The 15,507-nt window shown below is 42.7% G+C and overlaps 1 protein-coding gene across 3 annotated transcripts; it reads left to right on the top strand.

Annotated features, from left to right (window-relative positions):
- Window positions 1–122: 122 nt before the first annotated feature.
- On the top strand, window positions 123–15,228 carry CDR2 (cerebellar degeneration related protein 2). 3 transcript variants are annotated; one of them, XM_089476865.1, is made up of 6 exons: window positions 229–292; window positions 3,077–3,129; window positions 5,968–6,080; window positions 9,130–9,278; window positions 10,186–10,350; window positions 10,784–15,228. In XM_089476865.1, exons 2-6 carry the CDS (start codon window positions 3,093–3,095, stop codon window positions 11,652–11,654), a joined length of 1,335 nt encoding a protein of 444 aa, XP_089332991.1. In that variant the 5' UTR covers window positions 229–292; window positions 3,077–3,092; the 3' UTR covers window positions 11,655–15,228. The 3 variants fall into 3 exon arrangements, with proteins under 3 accessions (XP_089332990.1, XP_089332991.1, XP_089332992.1); XM_089476864.1 differs by lacking the exon at window positions 3,077–3,129 and having other exon boundaries at window positions 123–292; XM_089476866.1 differs by lacking the exons at window positions 229–292; window positions 3,077–3,129 and adding an exon at window positions 4,166–4,217.
- Window positions 15,229–15,507: the final 279 nt, after the last annotated feature.

Here is a 15,507-nt window from a genome sequence, read left to right as displayed (position 1 = left end):
GATTGGTCGCTCGGGGAAGGGAGCGGCGGCTGGGTTTTGAATCGGCGTCCCTGCCACGTTGCTGCTCGGGTCGGGCGTTCGGCCGTTTCCGGAAGCGCTCGGGAATCTTCGGGAGCGGCTTTAAAGGGGCGAGCGGAGCGGAGCGGGGCGTCCCGGGCTGAGAGAAGAAAGAGGCGGCGACGGAGGTCCTGGCTCTCCGTCTCGTCCTCCGCGATGCTGGCCGACAGTTTGGTGGAAGAGTTCGAGATCCGCGAGGATGAGCCTTGGTACGACCAGCAGGACCTGCAGCAAGGTAAGCGGGCGAGGGAGACAATGGGGCCCAGGATGGAAGGGCCGGAGCCTTCCACAATCTCGCTACACAAGCTGCGTCCGCACTGCAAACTTAACCCGGTTTCAGAGCGCTTCCACTACACTGTGCATTCTGGGAAGGGAATTGTGTGGCTGAGCCTCTTTTTCTCACAGAGACACACCTTTGGCATTGTCATAGATTGAGTCCGCACTAGTGATAACCCGGTTTGGACCCGCTTTAACTCTATTTTGATCAAGGCTATGGAATTCTGGGAGTTGGAGTTTGTTGTGGGGCCCAGAGGGCCCCACAACAAACTCCAACTCCCAGAATTCCATAGCAAAGAGCCAGACAAAAGAATTAAAGCGGGACCAAACTGGGTTATTTCTAGCATGCGTCCGCACTAGAAATAACCTGCTTTCAAACCGCTTCTAGTCTTCAAGCTCAAGGCGAGGGCATTCTGGGAACTGAATGGTGTGGTTGCGCCTCTTTTCCTCACAGACACACACCTTTGGCGTTGTCATAGGCTGCGTCCGCACCGCAAACTTAACCCGGTTTCAGAGCACTTGAACTTTCTTTCCTGTACCTTGATTTCCTTGCATTTTCAGTCAACCTGTTCTCCCACATTTTTACTCATATATTCCCTTCATATTTCTCGTACCCTTTGACTCTTTGGCAGCTCAAGCGGTCTCAAACCGGGCTATTTCCACAGTGCGGACACAGCCTTGTTTGTTTCACTTCATCTGTATGCCATTCAGATCCTGCCCAGCTTTCAGATGCCCTTCAGAGAGAAAAGTCCACAAGGGTCCCTGGAACAGATCCGACGATCCCGCAAGGCGTTAGCGATGGGCCTGAAGTGGATCTTGGGCCAGCGATCCCTCTCTTTCCCCCGGACAACGGGAAGAGCTTTGGGAGGCAGCAAGCTGTGGAAAGGTGGCTGAAGGCTGGCTATGGAAGTTAAATGTAAAGAGAGTGATCTGGAGAAGAACTGGTGTGTTGTTGTCGAGGGAATCGCATGGCTTAGTGCAGGGGAAGGAGCCTTTCGGACCCACTGCCATCGCCCTCAGTAGCGGGGTCAGCGACAACAACACTCTGGCAGTTGCGTTCTCAGACATCTGAGGGACCAACCGCTTCCTTTTACCGTTGATGTTAGCTGCCTTCGTGTCGACTCTGACCCTCTGGATGAGACATCCCCAAGAATCCCTGCCCTCCTCTCAAGGACGGAGCTAGGATTTTAGGAAGGGGGGGGTCCAGACTAAGTGCCACCATTATAATGGGGCTTGGGTGCGGTGGCACAGCAGCATACACCATTCATTTTTCTAATGGAAAGGGGGGGTCCGGACCCCAAGAACCCCCCCCCTTTGGCTATGTCCCTGCTCCTCTGCCTTGCCCAGATCCTGCCCATAATCCCCCGGATCGAGTCTATCCATCTAGTTTGTGGCTTTCCTCTCTTTCTGCTACCTTTCCTAGCAGCATTGTTTTTTCTAGCGATCCATGCCTTCTCATGACGTGGCCAAAGTACGACAGCCTCAACTTGATCCTCTCAGCTTCCAAGGGGTCTGACCCACTTGTTTGTCTTCTTGGCTGTCCATGGGATCATCCTAAGTACTCTTCTCCAGCAGAAACATAGCCAGGATTTTAGGAAGGGGGGGGGGGTCCGGACTAAGTGCCACCATTATAATGGGGCTTGGGTGCGGCGATGGTGCAGCAGCACACACCATTCATTTTTATAAAGGAAAGGGGGGGGGGGTCCGGACCCCAAGAACCCCCCCCCCTTGGCTACGTCCCTGTCTCCAGCACCACATTTTGATTCTCTTTCTATCTGCTCCCTTCTCCGCCCAGCTCTCACATCCGTATTACATGGGGATGATGGGGAATACAGTGGCTCAAACTATTCTGACTTTAGTGCTCAGTTGTATGTCTTTGCTCTTCAGTCTCTTTTCCAGCTCTGCTTCCTACCCTTGGTAAAATCAAGTTAAAATGCCATGGAAGATGCAGTATGTTTCCTTCAGATACGCACTAGTTCCAGTTTGAGTTCGTGACCATGAAGACCAAACTGTATTAATGAATCTGAGTTAACTTCTCTGGGAGGAAGCCTTCGCAGTTTTGCCTTTCTCCTCGCAACTTCATCTCAGTATGGCTAAATGAACAACGCAAGGAATAAAAACTTTGTGTTTAGATTTAAAACTACCCCATATGTTTCAGTGGAATTTCTGGATGTCTAATCTAAAACACAGTTTTCCAAGGAATAAAATGGTATGTGTTTATGGATATGCCATAAATCGGAGCTGTATGTACAGAGAAAAGGCAATGGTATGAAGTCTGGAGGAGGGTTATGTGTGGAGGCTTAGAGTCAGAACAAGTGCCTTTCGTATGGCAAATGCCGCTAATCCATTAAAGTGCAGCTCTGTGCTTGACTCTCTGAAGGACCAAGGGTTAGACTTTGCCTTATAACTAAGACGTCACAGAGAGCATCCCATTATCATGAAACCCTTGTCCTTGTTCACCTTTGGATGTTGAAGTGTAGCTCTTTTGAAATACTCTACCTGTGCAGATTTGTACCTATTAATGTTGCATAGGCTTCCACTAAAGGTGAGGTATAAAACCGATCCTTGTTCATTAGGATCACTTTGCACTTGATCTTAGCCAAAAGGCCAAGAAGTAATTGAGATAGCAATTAGAAGTATAAAGGAGGAGGGAAAATTACAAGGGATAAGGACCACTTCTTTACAACCTGTTAAGTTCCTGAATTAAACTGTTCATACTATGGTTGCATATACTTAAATGAAGTTGCCAGAAATCCTGCATGAAAACAAAACATGTGAAAAATAGATCTCTGCCAGGTAAGCCCACTTATTGTGGAGCCCCATTGAATATAATGGGGCTCATGCGCATGCTATTACTTCTTCCGGCGTAACTTTCAGCTTGTGTATATTGTACCCGCATATGATGTGGGCACACTGTAATAGTGCCACTCTATGCTTTGGTCAGGCCTCACCTGAAATACTGTGCACTGGGCACCACAATTCAAAAAGGACATTGAGAAACTGGAGCATGTCCAAAGGAGGGCGACCAAAATAGTGAAAGGCCTGGAAACCATAAAGCCCTATGAGGAAGGACTTAGGGAGCTGGGGATGTTTAGCCTGGAGAAGAGAAAGTTAAGAGCTGATATGATAGCCCTGTTTAAATATTTGAAGGGATGTCATATTGAGGAGGGAGCAAGCTTTTTTTCTGCTGTTCCAGAGACTAGGACCCAGAGCATTAGATACAAACTACAGGAAAAGTGATTCACCCTGAACATTAGAAGAAACTTCCTGACTGTTTGAGACTGAAACACATTTCCTCAGAGGCTGATGGAGTCTCCCTCCTTGGAAATCTTTAAACTGAGGCTGGATGGCCATCTGTCAATGGGGATGCTTTGACTCAGAGTTCCTGCATGGCAGAATGGGGTTGGACTGGATCAGGGCCCTTGAGGTCTCTTCCAACTCTATGATTCTATGACTATTTAGGCATGGTCCAAGCAATATGGATGGAGTGGGGAATAACATTAAAAGTTAGAAAACTTTTGTTCTTTTGCTATTTGACTCCTCTTTGGCGAAGACTATAATACTACGATTAACAATTTACTAATCTAACTAAAACTAAACTTTGAACTACTGAGCATGGGCAAATACATTTTAAGGAAGAATAACGACACAGTTCTATCTCAAGCATCGGTCTATTTAATTTTCTGCTATTGCCACTTTTCAGGGTGACATTTAAACCGCTGTGAGGTCTGCATTCTTTTAGCGGTTGTCTCCAAGCAAGTATGGCAGCAGCTGCATTCACGGCAGCTCCGAAGAATGTTAAAAAGGATTGTGCTAAATCCCGACTTAAGATATCTTTTGAAGAGCATGAATGATCTTTACAGTAATTCTGGTTGTAGGAAAAGGTTTGTTGTTTAATTAAAGATGGTTTGACAGGAGGCAGCAGCTTTTGGCATCTCTGGCATTTTGGGTAATCCTTGTGGTTTTCCTGAAATTGTTTATGCTGCTCTTTATGCTCTTGTAAAGGAAATGCATTAAAGTGTCATTTTTGGAATACTTGGAAAGTAGCAGTAAACTTGCAGTCAATAAAAAAGAATACAAAGCTATAGCTGTGTTAGTCTGCAGGATCAGTATATAGAGAGAACACCTTTGAGACTCTCTGAAAGAAAGAAGTTGGCAGCATGAGCTTTGTTGTTGTTGTTTTTACTGTGTCTACAAATCAGTTGCAAACTGTCAACATTATAATAGTGTTTGCAGTATTTTGGGACAAGTCTTGTCTTGAATGAGTTGCGTTAGGCCCTTTTCTCATGACAGTTCAGCCACAGATTCTCACAGTAGGAGCAGGGATGCTAGTGACTGGGAATGCCCTTCAGCTTGATACAAGTTAATGGGACAGGCTTTGATTTTACCAACTTCTCATGAGATCCTGAGCATGCAGGGTTCAGAAAATGCCTGCTCTCTGTAGGAAGGAACTTGCGCACACACATTTGATATCAACAGAAGTTAGCTTGTTTAAAAATAACTTGCGTTTTCTAGTATGGAGCCAGCACTTTGGGTCCGCACCAGAGTTTACTCAGCTAGGTAAGCGAATGAAAAGCACAGAGGTCTTGGCCTGGATTGAACAAATACTTGCAGGGAAAAATATATCCCAGGGATGAGGGAGCCATGTGTGTTGTAACAGATATGTCACCTTATAAACTAAAAAGTTTTATTTAGCATAAGCTTTTGTTAGCAGCAGCCCAGTTGTTTTGTTTCTTACAGTATAGTCAACTGAGTGCAAAGTATAGTATAGTAAAGTGCAAAGCAAGTTGGGAAGGAAATATGAAAACACCCGAAGTGCCGCCTTTTAAAAATGTATTTTTGCTGTATTTTTGACTTATTAAGGCAAACCTGTCACTGGGTTTTCTTGGCAGATTTTGTACAGAGGGGGGTTTGCCTTTGTCTTCCTCGGAGGTTGAGATAGTGTGTCTTATCCAACATCACTCACTGGATTTCCACGGTCAAGTGGGGATTCAAACCCTGGTCTTGCAGTGTCCTACTCCAGGTCTCAAACCACTATGCCACACTGGCTCCAAAATGTATAGTAAGGAAATCTTTGAATGATTTCACTAAATGTATACTTACTTTGATGTATTAGACCAGTGATGGTGAACCTATGGCATGCGTGCCAGAGGTGGCATGCAGAGCCCTCTCTGTGGGCACATGTGCTGTCACCCCAGCACAGAGTTTGCCAGAGTTTGTTACTAGAAAGCCAAAGGGACACAACACTTTGCAATATTGGGTTGCAGTTTGGGTTCTCTGCCGCTAAAAGGTTCACCATCACTGTATTAGACCAACCTTCCTCAACTTTTCATGTCATCCAAATATGTCAAAATACATAATCTCAAAATCACCAGCCTTCATGCCCTAGTTGTACTTAAGGGACAAGAAGTATGTACCAAAGCTACTAACCTACAAAGAAGAAAATGGAGAAAAAGTCTTAGCTCTAATTAGTTTCTCTCAAAGCCTGTATAGAGGTTATTAAGGTGTAATGAGCAAAAATCGGATAAAACAAACTTTACTGCTATAGTTCCATTTCCTCCTAGTTGTGAAACTTCAGTTTGGAATAAATGGATAGCCTTTGGTGTTAAGTAAAATGCTCATGGCTTATTTCAGATCTCCATCTTGCTGCTGAGCTTGGGAAGACGCTGTTGGACCGCAACACCGAGTTAGAAACCTCTCTGCAGCAGATGTATTCTACCAATCAAGAGCAACTGCAGGAAATAGAGGTAACAACTCCGCATTGTCACATAAGAGGGACTAAAACAAGGCAAAATGTTGCATTTTTTCCTGGTGCAGAGTGGCTAAAACTTACAGGTCCAAAACACAATGCAGAAATAATCCAGTTCGAAACCACTTTAACTGCTCTGGCTCAGTTCCCAAAATTGCCTAGCATTGAGCCAGGGCAGTTAAAACTGTCTCAAACTGGATTATTTCTACAATGTGTTGTGGACCCTAGTCTACCATAATCTCACTCAGCGGCCTTACTTAAATCACCCATCGAATCATAGAATCGTAGAGTTGGAAGAGACCGCAAGGGCCCTGATCCAGCCCAACCCCATTTTGCCATGCAGGAAATCCAAATCAAAGCATCCCCAACAGATGGCCATCCAGACTCTGCTTAAAGACCTCTAAGGAAGGAGACTCCACTACACTCCTAGGAAGTGTGTTCCACTGTTGAACAGCCCTTACTGTCAGGAAGTTCCTCCTAATGTTGAGGTGGAATCTCTTTTCCTGGAGCTTGCATCCATTGTTCCGGGTCCTAGTCTCTGGAGCAGCAGAAAACAAGCTTGCTCCCTCCTCAATATGACATCCCTTCAAATATTTAAACAGGGCTATCATATTACCTCTTAACCTTCTTTTCTCCAGGCTAAACATACCTCGCTCCCTAAGGTGTTCCTCATAGAGCATGGTTTCCAGGCCCTTCACCATTTTAGTTGACACTCTAATCCAGTGGTTCCCAAATTTTTGGTCCTCCAGTTGTTTTGGACTTCAGTTCCCAGAATTCCTGACCTGGCTGGGGCTTCTGGGAGTTGAAGTCCAAAACACCTGGAAGACCGGAGTTTCGAAACCACTGCTCTAATCTTAAAATTGCAATATAATGCATGCGTAATATTCTCAACGTTCGCAAAGTCTATACCAGTATTAAAATTACTCCTCTTAAACTTGATTTGAGTAATTTATCTATAGCTCATGTTGATGTTTTAAACAAGGAGACCTTCAGTGCTGTTGTTTTTATGTTCATTAACTTTTGTATTATAAACTGTCCAGGAAATGTTAATAGAGAAAGGTGGGATATGACCTAAATAACTTAAAGATTCGGTGTATCCTGCTGCTGAAGGAATTGCTGGTGGTTGTGTTCTGTGTTCCATTTTAAATATGTCTGGATTAAGATTTTTATGCGCACAACGCAAGGCTGCGGTATGAGAAAAGTACAGAGTAAAATTCCAGCCCACTCATGCCTTAGTCCATTGTTCTAAGTAATCAGTACTAAAAGTACGAGAAGGTTAAGTAGAGAAAATAAGCCCACATTGTGCTAGTTGCACTTGTTCTTAACTGCATTCTGAAGCTTCTTAATTTGAAATAAAAGCCTAACTACTCAGTATGGGGTTCCTCCTACTAATATGTGCAGTATAAATACCTTTTTAATAGAGAATGCTTTGTTACAATACTGTCTTCCCCTTGTTTTCAGCACAGTAGACGAAATTAATTTGTTTCAGGTTACACTAAGATTCTGGCTAATGCTGGCTTTGGCTAATCTCTGTTGTACACAGTCTGGTTATAAATGGCAACAGGTAATAGTGTCTAATTGACTCTCCTCGGGTGAAGGTTGTGGGTGGTTGAACTAGATCAAGGTGTAATCCTGCTTTATACTTTTCCAAATGTAAGCCTGCCAGCGTTTTTAATGAAGTGAACAGTCAAGCACCGAAGATTTGATTGCATAATCAATAGGCTACTTACAAGAGCAGTGACTCTGAAACCTTTAGGCTTTCTGAAAGGTTCACAGATTTCAGTTCTCACAGAAGTGGCGTCGGGGGTTCAGATGCTGTAACTGGGTTTGTGCAACCTGTTTTGCACGTTTCATCTAAGAAAATATCCGAAACAGTACTGTTTCTACCAGGTATGAGAGAGACTAATGGAATTCTAGTGTATTTCATTCTCTCCTTCTTGGAACACGAGATTATGTAGTGTGAAGTGGAAATAGAAATCCACGGCTTGACACTAAGGTGCCTCTTGCAAAGCAGCTTAAGGTTAAGGGTTTAGTGCTCTTACAGAGAAGACCTCTTAGCTGTGGCTTTCTGAAAGCAGTTTTCACAACTATAAACAACCTGTTGTGCTTCTTGAATAAAGAGGATTACATTTCATACAGATTTAAACAAAACAGGAATACCCTGACTGAGATTAAAGAGAGTATCTCCTTGAGTAATTCCCTCCAAGGGGAGGACAGGGACTCTTCTTTAGCTACTACAGGTCAGCTATAGGATGCTTTCTCATTTCATATAGATCGTGTAATCTTTGTTGGTAAGATGTGAAGTGCCAGTGGCTCTTGTGGAAGTAAAAGCTTGCTTAGCATTATTTCAGGTGTGCTCAGGAGGGGCACCTAGTGGGATCTTTTGTATTGAAACAACAATATGTCAAGCCACTTCATAACCTTCCATTTATAATGTGGTTTTCCATGCAGCATAGAACACATATGGAAGAGGATTGTGTTTGGGAAGATCTAGTCAAGTGTCTCCTTGACCAAGAAAAAGTACTCACCTTTCTTAGGATCCTGGCTCTGATTTCTCTTCCTCTTAGTGTGCAAGCAGTATGCCTTTAAAGCTGTAAAGGAAAAACTCAACATGTTTGCTTTTGTGTAAATCTATAGAGGTCTGTGAGATCACTCTGCCATGTTTGTTTGAAGGTTACCTACATAGGCTGCATCCATACTGCAGAATTAATGCAGTTTGACACTGCCTTAACTAACATGGCTCAATGCTGTGGAATTGTGGGATTTGTAGTTTTATGAGATATTTAACCTTCTTTGTCAGAGGACTCTAGTGCCACTTCAAATCCAATGAATCCATAGGATGGAGTTAAAACGGCGTCAAGCTGCATTCATTCTGAAGTGTGCCAACAGCTTCACTGCCTCTTTGGATAACTTTATTCAGTGCTGTCTTCTGTGGAATACTCTTTGGTACTATTATATACCACTACAAGGAAAGCAGCAGAAATACTGTCCATTGTAACTGCTGGTTGAGTGGATATTTATCACGCTAATCATACATTACTTTTCAGTATCTTACAAAGCAGGTGGAACTTCTGCGTCAGATGAATGATCAGCATGCCAAAGTTTATGAGCAGCTTGATGTTACTGCCAGAGAACTAGAAGATGCTAATCTAAAACTGGTCGCCGATAGTAGATCCTCACAGCAAAAGATACTAAGGTAACACTTGGTTTCCCCTCCCTTATCAACATGCACTGCAGCTATATACTGACAGAAAGGAAACCTTGTAGAATAGCTGTATTAAGGGGCTTATGCAATTGTAATACCCCCTTCCCTGGATTATTTTGGGGCTTGTTCCTTCTGTTAAAGGTTTTAGCAACTAAACTCTGAAATCAGTTTCTCTTAATGTGTGTTTTCTCTCAAATGCTGCAGGATGGAACCTTCTAGAAAAAGATAATCTTCCTGTAGTCAAGGGGCAAACAGGCCCTCCTGTCGGCAGCATAAGCAGGACTATGTGTAGGTTCTGCCTCCACATATATTTTTTCAGAGCTAGCTAGTACCCACAAGCCCCTCTTCACCTTGCAACAACAGCTAGGGGACTCTGGGTTTGCCCATATTGGTTCTGGCTATTCTTGAGCACAAAGAAAGTAAAGAACAGTGGGGTAAGGCAACTTCTTTCCCCCTCAGTGCACAGGAGAAACCAAAATTAGACTAGCTGCACCCCAAAACTGATTGATGACTGGGAGGCAGAGCTATCCCCAGCAGTTTCCCAACTGTTGTCACACACTAGTTGAGCAAAGGGAATAGCCTCTCCTCATGCCATACCTATGGTGCTGGAAATGTTTTCCACCATCACGATGTAAGATCTTGGTCTCTATCTCTAGTTAATCCAGAATCTTCTCCTGTGTTTACTGACCTTCTCCACATGTAGAAGTGGTGGTAAGGAAGGGTGCCTGATGTCTTCTCCCAGTTACACTTTGCACATCAAGTAATGACCGACAGGCCCTGCTAAATCAAGAACCTGAAACAAACATGTCTCAGAGAAACTAGTCTGAAAAAATCTTGATGCACAAGTTACCCTGACAGCTTTTTGGATTCTTGTCATTACTTCTCTCTCTCTCTCTAGCTTAACAGAGACAATTGAAAGTCTTCAAACACACATTGATGACCTCCAGAGGCAAGTGGAGGAGTTGAAGAATTCTGGGCAAGGCCTTGTGAACCGTGAAAGGTCTGAGCAGCCAAGATCAGTTCACAGTTTTTCATGTCTAAAGGAACTGTACGACCTTCGCAAGTAAGGCACAAGCTTACTTTAAAAGTGTTTGCTTTCTGTGGAAGAAATTGTTTAAGTGTTGTTGTTTTTTGCTATGACTGAATCAAGAAACATGTGCAGAGACTGTTGCATCTTACGAAATGTGAGTTTAATGTGATTTCAGGATAGGAGAGTGGCAACAGGTAACACTTATTAAGAACTGCAGTGCAGATGCTGCTTCTCTAAAGAAGAGATTGGCTATGTTATATTGTTCACTCCAGAATGCTTAGCTATAAAGACAAAACATGATCCTCTTGCTTTAGAGAGACAAAGTGCATCCATCCTACTTTAGTAATCATTTCCAGAAATAGAAGATTTTGGTGTAGTAATCCATGCTAAATTTGTAAAGCATTAGATGTATTGTGAAAAGTGGATTAATGCTTTTTATTGGCTCTTTTTTAAAATATCTGCCTAGGTATTTTGTTTATGATCATATCTTTGCGGAAAAGATTACCTCAATGGACAGTCAGCTAAATCCTCTAGAGGAAGAAAACCAGAACCTAAAAAAGGCGGTAACTCTCTTGCAAGCTCAGCTCGGTCTGGAAAAAGAGAAGAGGATGACCATGGAGGAAGAGTATAGTCTCATGCTGAAGGAGAATTGTGATCTTGAACAAAGGCTGATGGATGTTGATCTGTACCGAGCCAGAGCTGAAGAGCTGGAGGTAGAAGTGGCAGAAATGAAGCAAATGTTTCAGTCTGAAAACACATTTGTAAATGGGGTGGAAAAGCTTGTTCCAGAGTCCTTCTTCATTTCCTTTAAAGACTCGATAGAGAGAGAGCTGAGTCAGAGCCCTTCAGATGGCTTGCCTTTCGCTGTCCCAGAACTTGACAAACGGGCTCTTAAAAGAAGCAGCAGCGAGACCTTCCTTGCTAGCGGCGCAGGCGGGGACCTTCTAAAAGGCCACGAAGAAACCTGTATTCGACGGGCAGAAGCTGTGAAGCAAAGGGGCATTTCTCTACTTAATGAGGTGGATGCACAGTATAATGCTCTGAAAGTCAAGTATGAGGAGCTCCTGAAGAAATGTCAAATGGACGAAGAGTCACTGAAACATAAGGCTGTGCAGACCTCAAAGCAGTACTCCAAAGATGTAAATGTGGGGAATGTATCCTCGGACACATGTACTAGAGGACTTGCTTCTACAAGTGCTGATCCAAACTGCTTATCTCCAAGTAGTCCACCTGAATACAAACTTCTCTTTAAGGAAATCTTCACGTGTATCAAGAAAACCAAACAGGAAATAGATGAACACCGGGCAAAGTATAAATCTTTCTCTTCTCAGCCTTAATTTCTTTCTTAATGAATGTACACGTTAATATTGCATTAGGAAACAACTTGTTCTTGAAATTGCCCTTTAACGTTTTGTATGAAATACGAAGTTGCATGTTTGTCTTTTCCCAGGGTATGAGTAGGGTTTTTTTTGGTTAGGGTCCACCAGGATAGTTACGTCCATTTGGAACCATTGATTCCACTATATTGTAACCCAAGTTGCTCAGGGTCAGTTACTGACACTGTTTAATGAGCAAAGCTGAATTAATAAGCTTTCTCTATATGTAATTTCACCCCAGATTGCTTATTTAATGGTTTGAAATAACTGCTGTAGTCAATTTGTAAGAGATATGAGAACCAAGCAGTAGTTTGGTATGTACAGAGTTGTCACTATTGAAAGCCTGGGCTTAGATTTTTTCCTGTGGTTGCGTGTTGAAAATTAGAAAGTCTTAAGTAGTATTCAGTGGCAATTCAGACACCAAGCATGGTATACCTTAAGTTGTTTACAAGACTGGCACTACTTTTATTTATTTTTCTCAGATTTAATGTTTGGCTCTGAATATTGTATGCTTTCATCAGAAATACCATTGTAGAAGACTACGGCAAACAATTCCAGACAGATCGGCTGTTTGCTTGACTTGCTTAAATCGATGTGACATTGTTTCTTCTAAAAATCCAGTCTCTTCCCTGTCTTTAAGAGGCAGAGGTATTCATAAGGGAATTCAGAGTATGGCCAGTGATCCATGTTCATCTTTGACTTGCACACTTTAATGGTATTTCTATTGAATGTTTCTGAGTACTATAAACTCAGAATTGCTTCTGAAGGCAAGCAAACTGTCTCTATGTCTTACTAGGGTTTTGGAAGTGCTTTTTGACCCACTAAAGAGGCAGCAAAATTCTTCCTGTGAAGGGAGGGCACTGCTTTTTATGTGTGTATAGATAATGTGAATTAAGTCCCAGTGACACATCCTCAAACTCTTCCATTGCCTAAATAATTTGAACTGAGTATCTGATACTGGTATATAAAGCACACGGATGGTTAAATGTACCAAAATGTAAATAAAAATGCAAAGGGTGTTAACACACACACTCTAATTTCACAACAGATTAACAACTAAGTTTATGAAAGCTATCTACCAGGTGGCTAGCTTTAGCCTATGATCAGTAATGTTTCCTAAGTCATGATGCTCCAGCACAACCTGGGGAAGTATTACTGCAGTCTCAGTTAGATGTAGATTAAACCAGTCACCATTGCTCCTGTGCACTTGAAATGCCATTGTTGTAGCAAATGTTTCGCATGTAAAAGGGATTATGACGCAGTTATTTGAGGACTGAAGGCGGGGGTATGGCCCAGTAGAAGCTGTTGTCCATTAGCCATAGCTAGTAGCGATGGGAGCTGTGTTCCAGGAGCACCTACAGGGTCACAAGTTATCCATCCCAACTGAAAGCCAAAGATGGACCCTGTACACAGTTCTAGTTTTGCTGCTAATGGGGCACTTGATGCAAAGTCTGTTTGGTTCATTTTTAGTGGTTTAAAAAAACAACAATCCTGCGATTAATTGAAGATGGGAAATAGCTTCCTCTTACACAGAAGGCCTTGAGAAAAGCTGTCAAAAGGGAGTAGGTACATTTTAATCATACACTATGTCTTGGCTGCAGAACCTGGGAGTACAGTTCAAGAACATAAAAGAACAACCGTACTGTTAATGAAAAATTACTGGATATGCAGCAACTGCAGCAGGTAGAGGGTATGTTCTCAGAATACAAGAGAGGAAAAGAGGACTGGCTCAAAATGAAGTTTAAAAAATTAGAAGGTGGAAAACAGTTAACTAGCACTACAAAGGATGAGTTGTTTTTTCCAAAACCGAAAACATGCTACACCTGCCAACAATAGTGATGCATAGTTATCACTTTCCTAGCTAGGAACAAGATGAAACTTGAGCTGCCCCAGAAATGGTATTGCAGCTTTAATTCAGTTGCTGCTATTAGCAAATTTCTCTGCCTTATGTAGTGTCAAATGAGAATTGCGTGTTCCATTTGAATTAAGCTTTCTGTGTATGGAAACATATCCCAAACGGCTTATTTAAGTTTATTTAAAGTGTTGTTAAAATATTGTGAATATTTTGTAAAAAGCAAATAAACCCCTTCAGCCACTAAGTTAGTGTTGCTGTTTTTTGCATGTGAACACATAGGAGCCTAGGTAAGGTTTTTGGGGGACAAAAAGTGAGATTTCAGGTCAGACTCCACCGATTGTATGCAGTGTATTAAAAGCAATAGTACTCTCCTACATGGATTACAATGTTAGCCCACTTGTCAAGCCAAACAAGCTATCTTTTAAATTTGCTGTCAAAAGGCCACTTGTACTGACAGATGAGCAAGTTTTCCTATTTAGCCTTTAGTTTTAACTAAAGTGTAAATATAGCTGTCTTACGTCAAAGTTAGTCACCCACCCCACCCCTGTTGTAATGTTTTTTCTGCTCTGATTCATTTCAAAAACAGACTTTTATAGCAAGGGTGGAAATGGTGACAGGGGGAAACTAGAGCGACCAATGCTATGGCCATGGACATGCTCTGAGAGGCTGCTGGAGTGGTCTGACCACTTAGGATCTGCATTGAAAGACATTAAGGCAGGCCCTCATAGGGCCAAACTGTTGGCGTAATGGACACTCCTCTAGAATGGTGAGAGGAGAAACCCTCACAAAAATGGGGTGGGGGTGAGGGTGGTATAAGCAAATCAAATTGGATCATATGACTTACCTGCCTATTTTCTGAGCAATGATAGGTGGAACCCCTTTAGTCTGCAATTTGCACGGAAGATGTACACACTATGAACATCCTTCCCTGAAGAGGCTGCTTCTATAGAGAGCCATCTGGTTCTTCAGTGGCTGCCTTTGGTCTTTGAAGGCAAGTGCCTTGGGATTGAGGCCCTAAGTATTCCATCCACCAAAACTAGACAGGATCTTGGTTTTCACTTTCTTAAGCTCTATTGGAGTCTGTGAAAAGTCAAGCATAAGATCCAAAAGTCATAGGAGTTGGTATATTCTGCAACAGGCTAGGCGACTCCTGCCCCTCTGTTGCTCTTGATTCCAGCTCCCAAGTCCCAGCCAGCATAGGCAATAGTGGAAGTGCATTTAAATTGCAGCCCACATGACAGCAGTGGGGCAAAGGGTCCTACTCATGCTTTACTATGTATAGCCCTAAGTGACATTCAGGCAGTTCTCTCCATTATATTTTCATCACCCACTTTGAGCTGTCATTTATCCAGCTGGAGACTGTCTCACACACCATGCTAGGATTATCTCACATAGCATGGTAGGATTAGCTCTCATCTGTTCACAGAAGAAAGGGAGGAAGTAGTACACCTGAAAAATAATTCTCTCTGTAAACTGATTCTCTGAACAGAGAAAGAATGTAATACGATACCCCAAAACCAATAACCATCACAACACAGCTGTTCTTCTCACCCACATACTGGCTAAACTGACACAATGCAAGAATTCTAACAACTTAAGTTGCAGAGTACAGTACATCTCTCCCTAAATCAACAAGCAGGAGTAGTAACCGAAGTCAGAATATTGGTTTTTTTTATAAAAAATCTGTATAAGTGTAAACTTGCAATTTATTGGCATTAGTTACAAAATAAAATGTTAGTTCATGATCTTCTTTAACATTTGAGTCAGTCTAAGTTTTTGTTGTGGCTGTTGCTATAATCAGAATGAGATGCAAAATATATTAGGAATCCCAAACATTTCTAACAGGTTACAAAGGTCCACAGTTTCCTCTTTCTGTTCCATGGTGGCATTTCAGATGCCACGCAGACATGAGCAGCGCTGGGTCCATAGCGCCCTCCATCCACAGGGCATGAGCTGAAC

This window comes from Sceloporus occidentalis, unplaced genomic scaffold, assembly GCF_023333645.1.
Source record: "Sceloporus occidentalis isolate IW3139 unplaced genomic scaffold, rSceOcc1.0.p SCAF_10, whole genome shotgun sequence".
In the NCBI taxonomy this organism is placed as follows: Eukaryota; Metazoa; Chordata; class Lepidosauria; order Squamata; family Phrynosomatidae; genus Sceloporus; species Sceloporus occidentalis.
This window is presented reverse-complemented; position numbering and strand designations above follow the sequence as displayed.

Bases quoted from the DNA above. Each gene is read 5' to 3' on its own strand.
- CDR2 (XM_089476864.1), top strand. From the start codon at position 214: ATGCTGGCCGACAGTTTGGTGGAAGAGTTCGAGATCCGCGAGGATGAG. The intron at 293-5,967 runs GTAAGCGGGCGA...GGCTTATTTCAG, and splicing joins CCAGCAGGACCTGCAGCAAG to ATCTCCATCTTGCTGCTGAG. The intron at 6,081-9,129 runs GTAACAACTCCG...ATTACTTTTCAG, and splicing joins AGCAACTGCAGGAAATAGAG to TATCTTACAAAGCAGGTGGA.